This window comes from Rhineura floridana, chromosome 8, assembly GCF_030035675.1.
Source record: "Rhineura floridana isolate rRhiFlo1 chromosome 8, rRhiFlo1.hap2, whole genome shotgun sequence".
Classification (NCBI taxonomy): domain Eukaryota; kingdom Metazoa; phylum Chordata; class Lepidosauria; order Squamata; family Rhineuridae; genus Rhineura; species Rhineura floridana.
The window spans coordinates 89621929-89644671 of record NC_084487.1 but is presented as its reverse complement, the minus strand read 5'-3'; the positions used below and the strand labels follow the sequence as shown (position 1 = coordinate 89644671).

The following is a 22743-nucleotide window of genomic DNA, read 5'->3' as shown; positions in this document are numbered from 1 at the left end:
AGGAGGTGTGAAAATTGGAGGGAGAAATATCAATAATTTAAGATAAGCAGACAATACCATACTACTAGCAGAAACCAGTAATGATTTGAAACGAATGCTGATGAAAGTTAAAGAGGAAAGCACAAAAGCAGGACTACAGCTGAATGTCAAGAAGACTAAAGTAATGACAACAGAAGAGTTATGTAACTTTAAAGTTGACAACGAGGACATTGAACTTGTCAAGGATTATCAATAACTTGGCAAAGTCATTAACCAAAAGGGAGACAAGAAATCAGAAGAAGGCTAGGACTGGAGAGGGCAGCTGTGAGAGAACCAGAAAAGGTCCTCAAATGCAAAGATGTATCACTGAACACGAAAGTCAGGATCATTCAGATCATGGTATTCCCAATCTCTATGTATGAATGTGAAAGTTAGGACAGTGAAAAAAGTGGATAAGAGAAAAATTAACTCATTTGAAATGTGGTGTTGGAGGAGAGCTTTGCACATACCATGGACTGCGAAAAAGACAAATAATTGGGTGTTAAATTAAACCAGAACTATCACTAGAATCTAAAATGATGAAACTAAGGTTATCATATTTTGGGCACACAATGAGAAGACATGACTCACTAGAAAGACAATATTGCTGGGAAAAACAGAAGGGAGTAGAGAGGGAGGCCAAACAAGGGATGGATTGATTCCATAAAGGAAGCCACAGACCTGAACTTACAAGATCTGAACAGGGTGGTTCACGACAGATGCTATTGGAGGTCACTGATTCATAGGGTCGCCATAAGTTGTAATCGACTTGAAGGCACATAACAACAAAAATATTCATCTAAAGTCAGCAGTTATGCCATAGACTTACCACAGTAAAGTTTTTGCCTAGCTTAGGGACTGTGACCACCATCTCTGGAGAGAATGATGAATTCAAATTGATCCCCTGAGCTGTAATTGTGCTTCCACCACTGATAAAAACAAATTGAGATGACCATATCAATAAATACCAATCCAAAATAACAATAACTGTTTTCATTTTCATAAATATCAATATGCTGTTTAGACTATAAAAGTTAAAAATGGCTTTATGAAAGACATGAACACAGAAACTGGTATTTTACTTATAACAGATTTTTTCCACATTAACCTGTTTTGAATTGTTTTTAAAAGCAACTATTTTTTATTGTTTGAAGCCTAGGAATAAAATGTTGTATCCAGTGAAGTTATCCCGTTAGCGCAAGGACCTCCACCTGCACAACAGGGCTTTCTTTCCCTCTCCTCTCCTCACATGACTCTGAACCCCCCATCTGGTCTGGAGAGTTGGGATAGCCCCAGAACAGATTGCGGGGTAAGGAGAGAAGTCCTGTTGTGCAGGTGGAAGCCCTTCCACTAAAGGGATGACTTTGTTGGATACAACACATACAAAGGTGGTAACTATAGTATATAGTAGCCTATTTAGCTCTAATGAATCTTAGTCTTTGTTGTTGCTGACTTCCAGCACAGCAGCCTTCCTCACTCTTTAAACCACAAACTGCTTTTTAAGCTTGGCAGAGTTGGCAATGAAGTCATACTCAACGTAGACCCACTGAAATCTATGTACTTATGTTAATAATATCCACTGATTTAAATGGATCTGTTTGGAGTATACTTAGCTGGATACAACTCTGGGAGTTTAGGAACAAACCTCAGATTTATGCATTTACTTCTCCCCTTCCAAGCTTCAAAAGGAGATTGAAAGACCAATTGAATCAGAAGATCGTGCAGTTCATTTCTACATTTGGGGTGATTGTCTCTTGATCCTGGAAGATTAAAGCATGTCTAACTTTTTAAAACACAGTGAACATTCCAAATTACTGCAGAATCTCTCAGGTTAATGACTGACCTTTCCCTTTAGTTAGAATTGCTTGCAGGAGAAAGCCAAAAGCCTGAGCCGTATTACCTATATCTTTCAAACCTGCAGGGGTGGGAAGTAATCATTTCTGAATATGGCCTCAGGAATAAGTAATGTAATACACACATGTATATTAACCCCATAAAGTTTGTTCTTGTCTATAAAAATGACCAGCCCGTAGTGCTTATATTGTCCATACTGTATTAGTATTTGATGTGGTTTGCATTAAGATCCTGCCAACACTTACTGCAAGATGTTAGATGGGAGATAGATAGGCTATTGGATTAGCCCACAATGACTCTTAACTATAAACAGGTCCCACCTCCCAAAAATGTACAGAGCATTCAGTTTTTAATAGATAGAATACTGAATGAGGAAAACCAGTTGTCATCTCAATAATTGTTAACTGTTATTTTTCAGGGACGCTGAGTTCACTATCAGAATTGTGTGGGGCAACATGATGGGAAAGTGGCTTCCATATATGTGAGATAGAGAGTTGTCTCATTCAGACACAATGCTAAACCATAGTTTAGTATTATAAAACCGAGACTGTACAAGCCTCAGGCTCACATGCCTTGCGACATGGTCATGAGGAGTTTGGAGACTTTCACTTCTGTTTTGGATTTACCACATTTTACTATGTTGTGCAAACCTGGACAAACTGTGGTTAATCTTAGCTAGGGTTAGTTGAAGCAAGCTAACTTCAAACAATAGTTTATGAGCTTGGCGTTGCTACTAACCATAGCTAAGTTTAACCACAGTTTAGGGTCCAGATGACATGCTAAGCTACAGTTTAACTTATTAACTTAATTTAAAACAGAAGTAGAAGCTTTATATTTCTTCTTCATGGTTACACCAGAGGAAAAAGATTGGGAAAACGTGAGTGCAAGGCTCACAAAGTCTCTTTCTCATAACACTAAAGCACCATTCAGCATAATATCCAAATGCAGCCAATGTGTGAGAAGGGAGCCCACAATGCAACAATGGTAGTAAGATTACTAAATTATCAATAAAATCCTTTTCACTGTTGGGGAAGGTAGTATAATCCAGGTTATAATAAAATTGCTTGCCATGGCCTCGAGAGATAAAAATGTAAATTCTTTTGGTAGACTAATTGGTAGCTGTGCCATTCTTTTCTCATTTGTTACTATTAATGGGAAAATGTCACTCACCTAAGAAAGGATTTGGCAGGATAAATCTTAGAAACAATAGGGTCTTCTCTGTATGTAAAATGACCCGCTGAACGAAATACTGAATCAATTTTCATTTCGACACGACACTCCGACACTTCTCTTTGTAGAGGGGTATAACACTCTATGGTATCATCAGACACTCTGCACAAGAAAAATCCATTGGGGGGGAGGAAGAAACGTTTGCATTAATCATTATCAAAAGATACATTCTGCTTATTTTCTAAAATACTTTAAAAATGGATCCAGGGAAGCTGAAAGTAGATTTTACCCTAATGGTCTAGCTTCCACTGCAAATGCATGGGGGTTATTCACTTCTGTTGGGAACTACTGTGAGAACAGAATCTGGACTGATGGGCCTTGGCCTGATCCAGCAGGGCTCATCTTCTGTTTTTATTTTTTAAAAATGCACTTGGAGACAGCATTGCAGGGAAGGCAAGACTTGTTCACTACTGTTCACAGTGTGTGTGGCTGGACCTCCACTGGAGAAAAACACAATACAATACAAATACATAGGGAGAGATAAATGGAGTTGCACTATCCTGGGGGTTCTGCAATACACAGACCTCCTTTAAACATGTACATACTCCTGGCCCACAAATCATCTATATTTGGACTAGTTATCTTTCTGCTAGGAAAAAGAAATGCACTATTTAATCTTTTCCTTTTTGGATAATACAATGTGCAATTAAGTTAATTAAGTAAGTAAGTTTGTAATTTCTGGTTCTTGTTATCTTAATGTTTCTGACCTGATATTGGTTTATATTGCTGTTTTATGATTTATACATTTCATATTTCATATGTACTGCCCTGGTAACCTCAGGTTGAAGGGTGGAATATACATCTAATTAATAGTAGTAATAATAATAAAAAAAACAGTCTGTACATTAACAACATTGAAAACATTATTTCTCACGGTATACCTCATCAAGCTGCATTGTTTTCTACCAACATAAATCTCTTGAGAATTTCCACTGCTTAGGTATTCCCCAGTTAAAGTCAACAGTGTTCCACCAAATCTTGGACCATAGCTTGGTGATATACTTCTTATTATGGGATTCTGCAAAGTAAAAACAATGTCGCTTGTTACAACTTAAAAAAAAGGTTCAAATCATATTGTTATGGGTTTGGGGTTGAGATGGATATTTCTATGAGCCCCCTTCCAGCCTCTGATTTGGAGACTTGTGCCTGCTGGTGAGAAACCCACTCTGCTGGTCAGATGAGTTTCTTTTGTTAATCTAATAGAGTGTCCAGGTGCATTAATGGGTCTATCAGATGCCCATCAACTGGGTAATGGGCCAGGGAGATCCTTTTGTCATTGAAACTCTTCAGGAGAGCCGTTCCGCCCTCCTGGGGCTAGGAGAGGCTTGTATTTAGAGTGTGTCTGAGAAAGGCTGGGAACTGGAAGCAGGCAGAGAGACTGGCTCTCTGCACCATGGCTTTGGGGTGCCTCCTGTAACCCTGATGGAAAAGCTGGATATTGGACTGCTGATGCCTTGAACCCCTCCATCCTAAGCTCAGGTTGGAATGTGTGTAAATAAATAAACCATACTGCATAAAGACACCACAGTCTCCGCTGACCTTCTTTCCAAGGAAACCAAACCCTGGGCGAGCCTGGAAATCTCACTGCTTGGAGACTGGAGTGGTGCGCAACAATATTAAAAGAAAACAAGTATGATGAGGCCATCATACTTCATAATTTCAGAACAGAAAATTTAACTTTTAACACAGGGGTGGTAACCCTGAGGTTCAGGGGCAAAATGTGGCCCTCCAAAATATGGCCTCTCTATCTGGCCTTTTAAGATTTTTGGCCACAGCAACACTGGCTCTGCTCTGCACGCTACTCAAGTAATTTTGCCTAGCTGGAGTGTGTCCTTGAACTGTGATAATGCCTCTCGCTTGCCTGGATAGAAGTTGATGAAATGAGTGTTAGGGGTGTGAGCATAAAAAGCTTTGTCTTGTGCATGGCTAGAACATAGACTTACTATACAAAGGTAAGAGTCACACCCATGGCCCCTGAAAGGTTCCCTGCAAACACTTTTAACACTTACCACATAAGAGAAGGTATTGAAGGTAGCATTAGCTTGTCCATTTGAAACAATGCTTGAAACATTAAAACTTGCATTCTTTACAGCACCAACTGTGCACTCTAGTCTTCAACAAAAAACAAAACAAAAATGTTATTCCTAATTATGTTATAAATAGAACAAAATTACACAAACTCGTAATAATAAACTGAGGTGGTTTTTTTATAGCTTTTCATGGTGCTGTATCTTAATTTCTTCTTTTATTAAATCAGTGAGCATAGAAAGCTCAACAGAGCTTCAAAGCTACAGATATTTTCCCAATAATTTGTTTGATACTCCTGTCTCTCTCTCTGTCTCTCTGTGTGCATATGTGTGTGAGAGAGAGAAACAGAGAGACAGGTGGGTGGGGAGTACATCAGTGAGCAACAAAACTTCTCTCTTTCCAGACCTCCATCTTAATAGATATTACAATGGTAAGAAAAGCTTCTACCACCTTGGGTGTTCCCCAGGAGCATGGCAAAATTAAGCAAATGTGTTAGGAAAACTTTATCAGAAACACTTCTAAAGGATTGATGGAACAAGGCTTTTTTGAGCCTGTCAAAGAAGGCAATCCTTACAGCTGTGCCAGAACACCACCACAAACCATGATGCTTTCCACATTTTGCTAGAACATTACGTTGAAATGGTAAAGACCTAAATTCAGAAGTAGCTGCTAACCACCACCCTCTTTGATCATGAAGCACTAATGATAGGAACCACTTAGAACTACTTTGGCACCTGAATTATATATATTTGTGCTGGCTTTATGCCAGCAGTGCCAGAATAATGTTTTTAATTGCCAGATTAATAAAGCTATGGTCTATGCCAGCCTTTCCCAACCAGTGTGCCTCCAGATGTTGTTGGACCACAACTCCCATCAGCCTCAGCCAGCATTGCCAATGGTCAGGAAAGATGGGAGTTGTGGTCCAACAACATCTGGAGACACACTGGTTGGGAAAGGCTGGTCTATGCTATAGCAAGGACATCAATTTGCAACAGGAAGGGCATATCCAGATGGTTCTTTTGGAGACTCTGGATACTTTCAGCATTTCCTATCTTTGCAGTCTAGGCATACTTGGGTGTTTCAACCTATATTGGTACTCCAAATAAATGACTGGGGCTGGTGCAGGGCCAACCAAGGATGCACAGCCCATGTGGCTAGCTACTTAAGCTGGAGAAAGGAGTACTTGGCTGAGTGTTTTAATAACAGACCTTTAGATTCATTTTTCACCCCTACTAAGTTCCCATATGAAATAGGCACTTCATGGTCTGTGCTATACATATCTAGATTAATAGAAAACAAATATAAATAATAATAAATAAAATGCTATTGAGAACTAGTGACAGAATAAGAACTGTAAGATGGTGGTTGGACCATCTTGCAGTGACAGTTTGCCACCCACCTACATTTGCTACTTAATATTTTAATTTTATTTATTTATTTCAAGCATTTATATACTGCTTAATTATTTGCATTTCTAAGCGGTGTACATAAAAACATGTCATACATAAAATAAACAATGGAACAATAAAATCATCATAAAACCAAACTTTAAATTGCCTGCTGGAACAAGAAAATTTTGGCTCCCTACACCAAGCTCCCTGCTGCCTTGCCCCTCCTCCTCTTGGTGATCAGCAGTGATGTGCGGCAATGGGAAGCCAGGTGAGTAACACTGCCTTGCCCACGCTGCTCTGCCAGCCACTACTGACTGACAGACATCCAAAGAATGAATGATTCAGGCTATTGGGTGTTTTTCATTGTCCATGTACATCATGATACTTGTTTATAAAGAGTATTGATCTCTTACTTGTTTTTGTCACTAGCTTTGACATCCAGAATGCATTGCTGTCCCCCAATAAGAACTGACATTTTTTTTAAATTGAACTTGTTATTTGTGCTGAATCCAAAGTCCCACCCACATAGTGTCAGTCTTGTTGTACCATCAAAAGCTGCGCTTCTTGGATGAATCTAAAAAGAAAAAAAATAGTAGCATGCTTAGGATTTGTGATGGGCTTTGAAGGTATTTTCAAAAAGGAAAATAATGGCAGAAAATAATTTCTTCTGCTGGAGAGTCCCCTACCCGTTATCTTAATTGTTCCTCACCTTTCATTCATCACAGTATGAGCTTTCTCAGACAGTAGCAATAAATAACCCAGCCACTGCCAGAAAGCTCTGAATTATTATGTTTAGGGGCACTGAATAAGGTCTGCATTGTAATAATCTTTTTAATACCCCTTTAGCTTCTCTTTTATGTCTTTCTTGTGGAATGTAGAAGAATACAATGTACTTATTTTATTAGAAGTAAGATACTGAATAAAAGAATATCAAACTGACGATGTAACTTATTTCACCAACCTGATGAAAAGGCAGGAATTCATGGTGATAACTTCAAAGACATCTAAATCAAGCATTGCCTTGGGTGTCACAAAATTAAGAAGACTTCTACAATGCTTTGACTGAATTGCTATCATTTAGTTACTTCTACATTTTCAAGTTAAAAATAAACTACCTTGCAGCAACGTAGTGACAATCTAGAAAGGAAATGCTCTTCCCCCTCCCAAACCCAACAACCTTCTGTATATTGTAAATTGTGTTGTAAATATAACAATGGTGGGAAAAATGTATGAATACTATAGAAGTTGTACAAATTTCAGTGAAGGCTTTTTGGCAAGGCACTGTCAATAAAAATCTGACAATGCTTTAAGGCTTGTATCGACTTTTAACAATACCATCTAATTTTGCAGACATGTAAGCCCCCTGGCCAGAGAACAAAAGATTTAATTCATGCTTGTGATGGAACTACTAAAGTGTCTTTGCCTTAATCTTTTATAGTGAGAGTTATTTTATTCCTAATAAGCAGCACAATTGTGCCTTTCATCATGAATTCTGGTTCTTCATACTGCATATGAAAAGGACATTTCTGGTAAAATGCTCAGGTTACTGTTCTCTTTGAACATCTACTAAGACTGGCACATTTCTTTTAAACTTTATTCACTTAGCTTAACACTAGAAGGATTTAGGAAATGAAATGCCAAGGGAGAAGTAGGTATTGTGAATATGCTGCCCAAATTAAACCATATAAATAGTGAAACAATTGCTCCTAGGGAAAAGGAGATGAAGAATTAAATCCAAACCCTACTAAAGTCCGTTTGGAATCTTCTCCAGAGTTATCTTTGTGTATGTTGTAAGATTTTCTCAATGTCTTATATTATTCAAGTGCTGCAAATAGATATTCTCTCTCCTGTGGCTGTTTTATAATTCCTTAAACAAGACTGAACTCCAGACAATGCACATTCTACATCAGGGATTAGGAAACTCCAGATTTTGTTGGACTACAACTTCCATCATCCATGATCATTGACCATGCTGGCTGGAGATGATGGAAGGTTATCATAATCAGTTTATTTACTGATTTACTTTCCCACAAAAAATGTGTCCGAAGTGGATCACAACTTATCAAACAATTTAGAAAACATATTAGAACCTATTAGAAATAATCATAAGTAAATACAAAGCATCCATACAAAACTGTATAAACAAATGCAAATAAGTTAACCTAATTTAATAGCTTAAACTAAACAGAAGAGGGAATAAAATGACAACAAAACAGTAGCATGCAAAACATCATAATGTTTCAGACAATGCACCTGTATGCAATAGTTTGTATCTGAGACTAGATCTTCTAACATCCAAGGATCCCACTCCATCTCTCATCTGGGGTAGTGCAGGAACTTCCCTACTGGCTTTCATGCAGAGGGGCTTATGCTTGCTGTTGTTATTGCCACACACAGTGGCCAATAACGTTCCTTCTACACTCTCCCACCAAATAACATATCCATATTCATTCAGGCTGGGGGCCATAAACAAGGTCTCAGGGAGTAGCATTTTCGCTCTTGTGGTAACTCCCAAAAGACAATCATTGCTTTGGAGTCGGCCCACTGGCAGTGGCCTATTGTGCTTGCACACTCCATTTTAAGTCATTCCATTGCAGGGAAATCCCTTCCCCCTCAAGCCAGCCACCACCTCTGCTGTCCAGCTGTGGCTTGTTACAAGCAGTCTTACCAAGTAGTCTGGAATATATCAACATCTGGAGGGCAACAGGCTCCTTATCCTGGTTTATACCCATTCATATGACACATATAGGTGACTGGCCAAGCAGGCCATTTGACAGGGAACCATTCAAATGCTGTACCAGGTTCTATGAGGGGTGTTTCTGCCTTACATCATACCCTTTGAGTTCAACTAAAGTTCACTCATCCAGGTAAGAGACCTCCTTGCTTTTAAGCAGTAGTAACAGAGGTATGTGTGTGTACACACACACGTGTGAGAGAATATGCATTGGTCTGTGATGCATATGGGCCCTTTCCTTCCTCAGTTCAAAGAGGAACTGCTAACACTTAATCGTGTGACACATGGGCTCCAAACAAAGTGAAAGGGAGGAATGCATGAACCACTCTTCAAGAACAATGGATGAGTATAAGCAACCTTGCTGTTGTTGACACCTAGTGGTGTCTTCTAATCAGGACTGGTTGGTGAGGAGTGGCACTACCACACACCCAGGATGTGACAGTGACACCAGTGCCGGAGGCCAGGTGCATGGTGCTATTTCTCACAGAAAAGGATCTAGAATACTGGAGGGCTCTCAGTGTGCATGCTGCTGGGATCTAAGCTCCCTACCACAGGCTATGAGTGCAAAGATATGCAGTGTGCAAAAAGAGGGTTTTGTCCAGTGCACATGTCTACTGGAGGTCTGTATTGTAAACCATTAGCATTACTTAAGTGACAACAGATGGTGGTGGTGGTGGTGCCCAAGGCATGGAGCCTCCTCCATAAAGCTCTAAGTGAGCTAAATCAGGATATTTTGTTGGCATCGTTCTTTTATTTTATTTTATTTATTTATTTATTGGAGAGTAACAGTTTTGACTGAAAATGCTACTGGGACCTACATCTACAGCTGGGAGTATGATCACTGCACCCAAAAGCTTTAAGGAAGAGGGTGGACTATTTAAAGCAAAGGATACAAACTGGGAGTTCTACTCTTGTTTTTCCAATGCAACAGCAAAGTTTATTGGATAAATAATCTTTTTTTCCCCACCACTTGAAGACTCAGCCACATGGCCATCCCAACAATGGTGGCAGAGTTTTTACATCGGTCCATGCACAGAGGTTTCTGCGGATTGTATTTTGATCAATGTCATATCTATGCCAGATCCATTCCTTGACCCAGACCAAGATTCCAGAATGCTCTGGGCTAGGCATAGGCTGGTCCACCTCAGGACTTACAGAGAATTGTGGAAGGAAGAACACTGGCCTGAATATAACTGTGAGCAAAGAAAGTACTCTGATATAAACCTCTTCATTTAACAATCATAGCCTTAGTTCAGGTTTTTATTTCTAAGAGTCCCAGGCCTCTGAACACAGTGATCATAATTGCCTTAGCCCACAGCACTAAGGCCAAAAGAACCAACCCCAAAACAACTCATAGCTGCCATTGCTCAGTGTGTGTGTGTGTGTGTGGATTTTGATAGCTGTTCCATGTGACTGAGCACAAAACACTACAGAATGATAGGGATTTTTCTTATCACATTGAAAGTAAAAGAAGGCATTAGCACTGACTCAGACATTTGCAACTACTACTTTGTGTTTAACCTCAGGACCCGACTATCACTTAGCATATTTTAATCACACTGTTCCTCCAAAACCCTTTTATATATTAAAGGATTTTCAGATTCTGTTGCAAATGTCACACAAAGCAGGTTATCTTCGATTTATTAGTACCAGCAAAAAAAGCCAAACGCATGGTTCTCCCCTAGATTCAATGTCTGTGGGTATAAAGCAATAGGCCAAAGACAAATAATCTATTTTTTATTTTTAGTAGTAATGCCAACCGTCATGGTCCAGCAAAGCATGAAATCTGCCTTAGCAGCTAGCAACCATAAAGATTTAGGTTCTCAGCTGCATTATTTTTCTTCAGCTCAAGAACCTGAGCTTTATATCAATCCAATTACACTCCGAGAATTTTTCCCCATTCACTAGCTTCATAAAAAATTTATCCCAAGTATGCATAGCTTTGATTTAAAGAATTGTTATATTCATAAAATATTTTTTTTTAAAAAAAATGGCTGCCATACCCAACAGATACCTTTAAAATAATTTCCTGTAGGTGAAAATATGGATATAACAAACATGCCTGCTTTTTGTCACAAAACCCCTAAAGCTATACAGGATGGTTTTGAACAATTTCATACCAGTCTCAAAGACTCATCATAGTATGACATCTCCGCTACGCTAGGGCCTCTTACCCTTGCCCTGGCAGAGGTAAGGGTCCTTAATGTAGTTTTAAATATGATTTACATTCACTCTAAGGCCCCTTTACACCACACAAAGTACATAAGAAGCCTAATGTAACTATGAATCAGACTTCATAATTTAAAAGTTATTTAGGGCCTGCCTTCCACCCCATTTAAGCTATGTGCCTTCCCCCCACTTTAAGAGCAGATAGATTTCCTTTCAGCTATGTGCCTTCCCCCCACTTTCATAACTGTAGGATGCAAGACAGTGGAAGGATTGTTCCCTGATCATTCCTGAATTTACAATTGAGTTATACTCCATTACAAAAGATATATTTACCATTATCCTGTTATGTCTTTTCATCATGCGCTTTCCCTCTTTTGCTTCAATACAATTTATAATAGTTTTATAAATTACAAATTTAACACAGATTAATTTGGATGCTGTTTTAAAAACTTCTAGAACTCTTTTGGCAGTTTCGGGATCTCCTATTTATGTGTTTAGCCTCCTAAAAACACCAACAGCAGCAGCAGAGACAGATACATTGAGTAAGTGGTTGGTGTGTGTATGTGTGGGATTACTAGTGCCATGGCCACTCTGTAAAACTAGACCTTTGTAATTATACCACACTTAATGCAAAATTATTTGGTTAAATGCAGAAGCAGCCAGTACAAATCTTGCAATGACCATAGCTAAATGAAAACAGCAATGGGCTACTAAGCTCTTTTCTCATTTGTGTAATTTTACTGTTGCTCACACTTTTTATATTTATGCTTTTTCTAACTGAAAGCAGCTTCTAGTTGTGTTCTCTCTAAGGGCCAATCTGCAGGCTGTCTCTTTACTTAATAGGCAACAATAAAGGAGAGGCTAGACACACATCCCAAATGTATCTCCAGGACTGACAGCTGTGTTATAGAGCTCCCACTGGGAAAAGTGCTATTTTGAGCCAAAAAAGTTGCCTTATACTTTCCTTTCCAAGGTTGCTCCTTCTTATCTGGCAAATCTCCCTCCAAAATGGTGAGAGTTTGCCCAGTGCCATATACATTTAGCACTACGCCAGTCTAACTCTATATTTGAAAATAGTATGAATATTAATTTCACAAGGATTAATTTCATGAAAGAAAAAGATAATTTTACCTGAAAAATGTTTGGTGAACATGTTTCCTGTGTCCAACTTCCTGTACTGCACTCCGATGACCGCATACATTGTTTACCACACCAGCCGCAATTCATGAAGGAAGGCAATAGAAGGCATTGACTACAGGTATCGACGTGAGAACACCCTGGCCCATTTAGTGGGATCTTGGTTATCTAATTGCAGGAAAGTTATATGAAAACCATTATTTATTGAATTAATTAATTTATATCCCACTCGTCCTCCCATTCTTTCCAAACCTGTAGAGGTTAGTGGATAATTTATACACACCTGAGGAGCCAGAAACACTTTTAACCTACTCTCTCAATTATATGGCTGTTACCTTTTACAATATGGGAAGGCTCATATTCTTTGCTAAACAATAAAAGCACAATTCACAGGAAAGGGACACTCTTGCCGCCCACTATATGTAGGACAGTGAGCTGATCCATATTAAGTGTATCAGCAAATCTAAACCATAACACAACAGAAGTGTCCCATGCACACACACAATCAAAACCTTGTTAAATATTTACTGACTTCTCTTTTACCTCTAAATTAATTAATTGTGCAAGTAGCAGAAAGCATACTTGAAAGCAGTAGTTTCTTGCTAATGTCTCAAGATAGTGAAAAAGAGGGTGGGGCAAAAATGCACTGAATTCAGTGCCTGAGCAGACTGAAACTGCTGTGGTTTTTTTTTTTATAAACAACCTGAATCAATACCTTCAAACGCACCTTCCTTAATTACATAGGCCAACACCTAGTCTCATTTTATATAGCTGATGATTGCTAATTTGCTTCTCATGTAAAACAGGAACAGAGCTACCTTCCTAGTAAGGTCCCATCCATGTCATGCATTCAAAGCACGTGGCCTCTCCAAAAGAATCCTGGGAACTATAGTTTGTTAAGGGCGCTGGGAATTCTAGCTCTGTGAAAGGTAAACTACAGTCCCCAGGATTCTTTAGGAGAAATCATGACTAACAGTGGTATAAATGTGCTTTAAATGTATGATATTAATGTGACCTAAGTGTCAATTAATTGCTATCTATGATATTCCTAAAAGTATGGGGCAAAACAGCTATCAAGAATGATGAATTACACCTACATCTCTTCACTTTAAGCTCTCTTTCCAGGTATAACAGATGCTTAATACAATTTAAGCCCAACACAAATCAACAAAAGCCATTCAAAACACCATTTTCCCCCTTGTTGTCCATTTTTGTTCTCAACAGCTTGCACTAAAGAAAAATAAAAGATGTCAGCCCTACATTTTCATTTCCTCTCTTTTGCTGCTTTGTATTACAGTTCTATTCAAACAATTCTCAATATTCATTTACTTGCTTCCTTAGGGCAAAAACATTTGAGGAAACAAATAACATACACAAGAGTCTGGAAAAGCTGCAAGCGCAAATCATTAGAACTTCAAAGACTACATTAAACAACTTTAACCAGTATTGTCTAGTCACTGGACCTTTCAGAGAGTTTTAGGCTGTTTTCATAAACAACACTTAAATCATTTTGGCACTTTCACATTTGTATTCAAGTATAGGAGTAAGTTTATAAAGCTTAGAGATATGTTTAAGATTGGGCCTCTTCTATTCTTAATATTCCAGAATACAAGGCTCGTACAACCTGTAAAAATGCTCTAAAGAGTTGGACACAATGGGTTGAGGTTGAGGTTGCAGCTGAGCCTCTTAAATCTTGCTAGATAATCAGCAAGAGCCAAATTTGGTTCAGCTCTCCACTGAAAAAGTGGGAAATTCATGCCATACTTTCAACTTCACACTACAAAAGTAAAGGAAATAGTAAAGTCAAAACACACTTTATCCCAAGGATCCCAAGACTTTTGGGGCTCATGAGAACATCTGGAATTATTATCATGGGTGCAACCACAAAATGGCTGCCATGGAGTACATGGCTAGTCACAAAACGTTGGGAGCACCCTCTGCTCTGTGTAGGTGTTATTCTCTTTTCTCATAGAGGAAAAAAACACACACGAGAGAGCTTTTCCCCTATGCACATCAATGGAATAATGTCACCACTGATCTGCATGGGAAAAAAGCTGCATCCCTAAAAATGGCTGGCAAGTGGGATAGCCCACGGCTCTGCTAAGAACCCTTTGGGCTACACGGCATTTGGAAGGCACTGGGCATTTCCCCCCTAACAACTGTTTTGGGGGCTTCAGCTTTCTCTTCCTGCCCACACAAGTACATAGAGCCAGTAGCAGCCAATGAGACAGTGCAGGCAGGACAGCATTGCTTACCTGGCTTCCCATTGCTGCCAGTTACTGAGAGGGGAAGGGGCGAAGCAGTGGGGAGCTTGGTGTGGTGCAGGTGGTAACACTCCTGCTGCTGCAACCACTCTGAGCTCCGTTGCCTCCGCCCTCCCCATCTCAGTAACCAGCAGAGACACATGACACTGGGAAGCCAGCTAAGCAACACCACCCTGCCTGCCCTGCCAGACTGCTTGCTCCATGGAGCAATGTTTTCATTCACTTGAATGGCTGTTTGGGATGGCAAAATAATTGCCCCACCAAGGATCCTGCTGCCCCAAAGCTCCACTGGCCTATATGGGGGAGAGGGAGAACTGGAGTGGGGAGTAGCAAGAGCCTGGCAAGCATCTTCTCATAGCTTTGTGGGTTCTGCTGCACCCATGGGTGCCTCAATTGAGATACTAGCTTTACAACTGCAGTACTGTAAAATGGTAGCAGTAGGAATCCTCATATAGAAGTGCCTCTATAACAAAAAGATTATCACATATTTACCCTGTTCCTGGTGACCACCAGGATATAACCATTGTTGCCTGGCAAATTCTCAATGATAACTTCTGAAGAAACAGGATGAGAATCTAAGTGGAAATTCACATATGGTTGAGTGCGTTCTGAACGAGAAATCACTATCTAAAAAAAACAAAAACAAATAATTTATATTGGTATTACGCCATGTTCTTGAATCTACAATTATTGTTTCAACGAAAAAAGTACAAATGCCAAGCATTACAAATACACTAAAAATCAATAATCCTTGTGGCACTTAAAATCTATTATGTTCTAAAATGGCAATGGAGGTAAAAAATTCTGCAAAGTTCTAAAACGTTTCTTCACATTTGGAGAAGAAAAGGTAAAAAGGTAAAATTTAGACTGTTGAGAACTATGGCTATTGGCAACCACATTCATCTCAGCACAATCATTTAAATGCTTTTCAGTACTGTTTGTATTGTTACTCACCCTAAATTATTCAGTTGTCTAAGATGTATGCTGTTTTCCTGTCAGAACACTGCTAGCTAGATACCTGTTAAGTGGGAGATCTGGGTACAGATTTCACAACATTTCCCCTCATACTTAAATGCAGCCACAGAGACCTGGCCAATTTTGATTAGGAGAGTGGTACTCTGGGATGGACATTAGGATACAATCCTATACCCATTTACCTGTGAGTGAACCCCAAATTCAACGGGACTTACTTCTGAATAAACATGTCTTGGATTGCACTGATAACCATTTCCCACCTATATCATTTCAGATCAAATTTACACTCGCCCATCCTAGCTGCTTTTGGCCTGGGGAGGAGTTACATATGTCTATAGGACGAAGAGCAAGCTGGAGGGGGGAGAGAAACCAATTTGGATAAAATGGCATAGGAGGAAAAGGGATACCCACAGTGCCACTGTTCCAGTCACTGATTGTGATCAGTGTGAATGCGTTTAAATGATTATTTGAATGTGTGAGTTTGACTTTTATGTGTAGTTAATTAGTGGACTATGTCGTGTGTGAATGAATTTGAATGTGTATATGAGTACTTGAGTGTGAGTTTATGTGTATTTTATTATGTGCCTGGGAGAGAGGACTTTGTGCCGAGCGGGGGGACTTTTGGGGGCCCCAATTAATGTAGTGACGGGTAACGGGAGGTATGGTGTTGTGAGGAGAACATGCCAGTTAAGGGGAACTCATCCCAGACAAGTTGTGCCTGTGCCTTGTTCCAGTCTTCCTCACATCCGCAGGACCGTTGGTTGTCCTATCAGCCAGCTCTCGGATCTCCAAGTGTTGCTTCTGAACGCCAGGTCGGTACATAATAAAATCTCCCTCGTCCATGACTTAATTGTTGATGAGGGCGCCGACCTGGCATGTGTAACTGAGACCTGGGTGGGTGATCAGGGAGGAGTTACTCTCTCCCAGCTTTGCCCACCTGGGTATATGGTTCAACACTGTGGTAGATCCGAGGGTCGGGGAGGCGGGGTAGCTGTGGCCTATAAGAGTTCTCTCTCGCTCATCAAGCACCCTGTCCAGGTGACGAGTGGCTTGGAGTGCCTCCACCTTGTGCTGGGTCAAGGAGAGAGACTGGGAATACTGTTGGTGTACTGCCCACCCTGCTGCCCCACAGCTTCCCTAACTGAGCTGACAGAGGTAGTCTCGGAGATATTGCTGAAGTCCCGCAGACTATTGGTACTGGGAGACTTCAACATCCATGCCGAGGCTGCTCTATCTGGGGCAGCTCAGGACTTCATGGCCTCCATGGCAACCATGGGGCTGTCTCAATTTGTTACTGGCCCAACGCATGTGTCAGGGCATACTCTTGATTTGATCATTGCCACTGGACATGGAGATGGTGACCTGGAGGTGGGGAGTTTTTCATCAACTCCATTGTCATGGACAGATCACCGCTTGTTGAAGTTTAGGCTTACAGCGGCCCTTTCCCTCCGCAAGGGTGGGGGACCTATTAAGTTGGTCCGACCTCGGAGACTAATGGATCCTCAGGGTTTCCAAAGGGCTCTGGGGTTTTTTCCGGCTGATAAGACTGGCGCTCCTGTCGAAGCCCTGGTCGAACTGTGGAATACAGAAATGACCCGGGCCATTGACACGATCGCTCCTGCGCGCCCTCTCCCATGTCGACCTCATGCAGCTCCGTGGTATACCCCGGAACTGAGAGCGATGAAACAAGAGAGGAGGAGGCTTGAGTGCAGATGGAGGTGTACTCCTGACAGATGCAATCACGCCTTGGTAAGTGCCTCTACGAAATTGTATACAGAAGCGGTGAGGGCAGCGAAAAAATGATATTTTGCTGCCACCATTAAATCATCCCTCAACCGCCCAGCGGAGCTTTTTAGAATTGTCCGAGGGCTTTTACATGCTAACCCTCAGGATATTAGAGAACCATCGGTAATCCGCTGTAATGAGTTCGCTGGGCACTTCCAAGATAAAATCTTATGCATCCGCCGGGACTTAGACTCCAATATTATAGCAGTTGAACCTAATGAGGTATCCGGAGCACGGTCTTGTCCTCATTTATTGGATGAGTTTCAGTTGGTACAGCTTGAGGAAGTTGACAAGGTACTCGGACTGGTGCGTGCAACCACTTCTGCACTAGATCCTTGCCCCTCTTGGCTAGTGAAAGCGGCCAGGGTCGAAACAGCCGGATGGGCCAGGGAAGTGATAAATGCCTCCTTGAGAGACGGAGTGGTCCCTAGTCGTTTGAAAGAGGCGGTAGTAAGACCACTCCTGAAGAAACCTTCCTTGGACCCAGATAACTTGAACAACTACAGACCGGTAGCGAACGTGCCTTTTTTGGGCAAGGTTCTGGAACGGGTGGTTGCCAGTCAGCTCCAGGTGCTCTTGGATGAAACCGATTATCTTGATCCATTTCAATCTGGTTTTAGGCTCGGTTTCGGCACTGAAACGGCCTTGGTCGCCCAGTATGATGACCTATGTCGGGAGAGAGACAGGGGGAGTGTAACTCTGTTGATTCTCCTTGATCTCTCAGCTGCTTTTGATACCATCGACCATGGTATTCTTCTGGGGAGACTCACGGAGTTGGGAGTTGGAGGTACGGCTTGGCAGTGGCTCCACTCCTACTTGGTGGACCGTCTCCAGAAGGTAGGGCTTGGGGAGCACTGCTCGATACCCTGGACTCTCCATTGTGGAGTCCCACAGGGATCGGTTCTGTCCCCCATGCTTTTTAACATCTACATGAAGCCGCTGGGTGTGGTCATCAGGAGTTTTGGAGTGCGTTGTCACCAGTATGCTGATGACACGCAACTCTATTTCTCCTTTTCATCTTCCTCAAGTGAGGCTGTTAATGTGCTGAACCGTTGCCTGGCCGCGATAATGGACTGGATGAGAGCTAATAAACTGAGACTCAATCCTGACAAGACTGAGACACTGTTGGTGAGTGCCTTCTCGGCCCAGATGGTGGATGTTCAACCTGTTCTGGATGGGGTTACACTCCCCTTGAAGGAACAGGTTTGTAGCTTGGGGGTTCTTTTCGATCCATTCCTGTCTCTTGAGGCTCAGGTAGCCTCGGTGGCACAGAATGCGTTCTACCACCTTCGGTTGGTAGCCCAGCTACGTCCCTATCTGGAAAGCGACGACCTCGCTTCAGTTGTGCATGCTCTGGTAACCTCTAGATTGGATTACTGCAATGCGCTCTACGTGGGGCTGCCTTTGAAAACAGTCCGGGAACTACAGCTAGTGCAAAACGTAGCTGCTAGACTGCTGATGAGGACCAGACGGTCCGCACATATAACACCTGTTCTGGCGCGTTTACACTGGCTACCTATCTGTTTCCGGGCCAAATTCAAAGTGCTAGTTTTGACTTATAAAGCCTTACACGGTGCGGGACCACAATACCTAGCGGAACGCCTCTCCCGATATGAACCTACCCGTTCACTACGTTCAACATCAAAGGCCCTCCTCCGAGTTCCGACTCACAGAGAGGCTCGGAGGGTTGTAACGAGATCTAGGGCCTTTTCAGTGGTGGCCCCCGAATTATGGAATAGTCTGTTTGACGAGGTGCGCCTGGCGCCTACACTTCTATCCTTTCGGCGCCAGGTTAAAACCTTTTTATTTTCCCAGGCATTTTAATATATTTTATTGCTGGTAATATATACCAGGCTGTTAAATGCTTAAAATGTATGTTTTTAGTGTCCTATTGTTATTTTATTGTATTTATTGTATTGTATTTACTCTATGCTGTGCACCGCCCAGAGAGCCTCTGGCTTTGGGCGGTATAAAAATCGAATAAAATAAATAAATAAATAAATAAACTAACTGGCTGGCTTCCTGAGCTGCATATCATTAAAAAAAGGAAGTGTTGGAAAATCCCATCATGAACCTCCTGTGAATAACTCTCACATAGAAGAAGGATTTTTGTCCCTAAATCCGTGTGCCACAATCTTAGTAGTGGTAATACCGTTCAATAGGTTTACCTATGTGCTAAAGCTGCAATTTAGCATGAAGTTATCTATGGTAAGTAGCACTGATTTTCATATTTCATAGTGTCCAAATCACATTATGACAATGTGTTTTATTCATGATTGCCTTTGAATCTTCCAAAACCTATCTATTAAAAAATATTGTTGTTCACTGCTGACAAGGAATAGCTCCGAGTGTGTCATACCAATCATAACGCAGGTGCACTGGCTGCCTATTAAATTACTGGCACAAATTTAAAAGGGCTGATTATTACATTTAAAGCCTTAAACCAGGAGTAGAAACCCATGACTCTCCAGATGTTGGACTCCATTTTCCATCAGCCACAGGCAGTCTGGCCAAAAGTCAAGGATGATGGGAGCTGTCGTCCAGCACCTCTGCCTTACCACCTCTGCCTTAAAAAGACTGGGGCCAGGGTACCTTGGGAACCTTCTCTTGTATAAGCTCACCTAGAAGATATACAGGAGAAGCCTTGATTTTGGCACCTCATATTTGTGAAGTACAGTAGGGCCCCGCTTACCGGCGCTTCGCATTCCAGCGTTCCGCTAATGCGGCGGCTTTCAATTAGGGGAAATTCCCAGTTTTAAAGCAGTTTTGTGTTTTTGCGGCATTTTGCGGCATTTTGGTGTCATTTTTGTGCAATGCGCCCCGTTATACTTAATGGGTTCCGCTTTACGGCGGCAGTCTGGAACGGAAACTGCCGTATAAGTGGGGCCCGCCTGTAAACATGTTTAATCATTATGTGTTTTGTACCAGAGAGTGAAAACTTAAATTCCCACCCATCCTTGCCACCCCAGGCAATTAGATATTTGTACTTAAAATTGTTTTTGGGAATACAAAAACAGTTTTCACACTGGCTTCAAGAAAACGTTAGATATAGGACAACCACCAAAGCTGTGAAAGCAGAATTCTGCTAACCTGATGGGATTTCCCCTTCCTCTCCTCTGCAGGCCTCTGCACTCCACATATCTGCTCCAGAGGGTCCTCCAACCCTCTAGAACAGATTTTGGGCACACAGAGGACATCATAGCAGAATCCAGTTTGTCCACAGTGTCCATTCTGCTGCTGGACAGACACAGTTGGATTTCACATAAATTTTGAAAAGTATATTTCTGAAAATATACAGCACACTCCTAACCAGGTATACTCATAAGTAAGTCTATTTAATTCACTGTAACTTACTCCCAAGTAAGTGGGATTAGGATTTCAGCCTAAATCAGCTATAAAAACTATTTTACCTTTACGCAGTTTAGCGTCCATTAGGTTAACCAACATTGTTATGCAGAAATCTTATTTTTAGATAAAGGTTAATTGGTATTATAGGGTGCAACTGTGTTTTGTTAAAAGTCAAAAGAGGAATAGCTGAATTCTTCAAGTTACAAATTCTGTGAAATCCCAGTGAAGACCACTTAGTTACTTTGAAATAAGCTTTTTAAAGACTGCAGCCATAGTTACCGCCAGAGGTGTGGAATCTAGTGCCAAAATATTTTAGCTTCAGTGCCCTGTTTATGGGCAACTCTAGGTACAAGTTTGTTGTCAGTGTTTGACAATGCAGAAGAAGAAAAAACTCAGTGAAGATGCATTATTTTCAGTGGCATGCAATTTTGACGCAATATATTTCAGAAATGGTCTGACTTTACAGGCAGGAGAAAGTGTGAAAAAAGAGAAACAAACTGCAACACTGCATGTAAAAACAGATTAATGTTGGTGTTAGGGAGAGGTAAGTCCACAGCTGCAAATATCTTTATAGTGGATCATTAGCAGTGTTTTCTCTTGAATGCCCACTGCTACAAAATGCCAAGAATGCTTCCTCTTATTGCCAAATGTTATTTCTTGACTGAGCAAAAGTGTTAACCCTTAAAACACTTTGAGGATGCATCTGCAAAGCAATGCCAGAAGCGTTTGATTCTCTTTCCATAGTTCCAGAGAGCTGCCTAGTGCTTTAACAAGGATCCATTTTCACTGAAGCAGGAAATCATAGCAAGTAAACAAGTTCTGTCCTGGCAATACAGAAGGAAGACATTCCTTACTACTAGTAAAAGGTGCAAGTGATATACACTCATCATTACCATCACTGTATGCTGAGGCCATTGCCACAACCTCTGAAATGCAATTTATGGAAGGTATATCAATCAAAAGGTTTGCAGGTTTCCTTGAATATCAGTGTTTATGTACGTGGAAGCATAATGTCTTTGAAAGAAACCATTTTTGTTCTTACAATGCAAGACTAGTTCTACAATGAAACTAGTGAATTTCTTGGACTATGGCACAGCCAGGTTTCATCCCAGACCTCCAGATCTCTCCCCAAATATCAGCTGTTCAGGGCAGAGAGAAAGAGGCTTTGATATTGTGTAAAGTGTACAATTGCAGCTGCTTCCTCTACAAGAATAGGGGGATGTGTTCCTTTCAGATATGCAAAAAGCAGTCCATATATTTTGTCACTGCAACCATTTTTGGGATGCAATTGCTGTAAGGCCAGCTTGCATTTCAGCTGCGCATTAACCTTATTTGTATTCTTATTTATTTATTTATTTATTTATTTATTTATTTATTTCATTAAGCTTATAGACCGCCCCATAGCCGAAGCTCACAAGACAAGAAATAGCAAAGTACAAGACATGTATCAATATAAAACATATAAAAAAGTTAAAAATTATTAAAAATTAAAACAATGTCAGCGTATACTAAACATAATTAATTAAAAAGCCTGGGTGAAAATCTGCTGGGATTACTTTGGTTTTTTTGCCTTTTGCACATTCAGGACAGTGCATGGGTTAAGGGTGTGTGATTAAGTGTCAGCCTTTCCCTCCTTCCTTACAGGAAGATGGCCCCTGGCAGATTTTCATCAAGGTATTGTGTCTTGTCCCAAAAAGGTTTCCTCACCTCTAGACTACAGGATTCCATCATACTACTGCAGGGCCTCTCCATTGGCTCTGCTGAGAGACCAGCTGTCAGTTAGCAGAAGCCATTTCATCAGGCTATATAA

General features: G+C 40.9%; 1 protein-coding gene across 4 annotated transcripts in view; it reads right to left on the bottom strand.

The window, feature by feature from the left end:
* The window catches only part of MET (MET proto-oncogene, receptor tyrosine kinase), a 171774-nt gene that overhangs the window by 57013 nt on the left and 92018 nt on the right, over positions 1–22743 (bottom strand). For all 4 annotated transcript variants that reach the window (XM_061640057.1, XM_061640056.1, XM_061640054.1 and 1 more), the window contains exons 4-10: positions 15318–15452; positions 12556–12729; positions 6935–7095; positions 5112–5214; positions 3984–4120; positions 3043–3204; positions 848–947 (exon numbers count right to left, since the gene is read on the bottom strand). In XM_061640057.1, coding sequence (XP_061496041.1) covers positions 848–947; positions 3043–3204; positions 3984–4120; positions 5112–5214; positions 6935–7095; positions 12556–12729; positions 15318–15452 — 972 coding nt within the window. The remainder of the gene's footprint in view (positions 1–847; positions 948–3042; positions 3205–3983; positions 4121–5111; positions 5215–6934; positions 7096–12555; positions 12730–15317; positions 15453–22743) is intronic.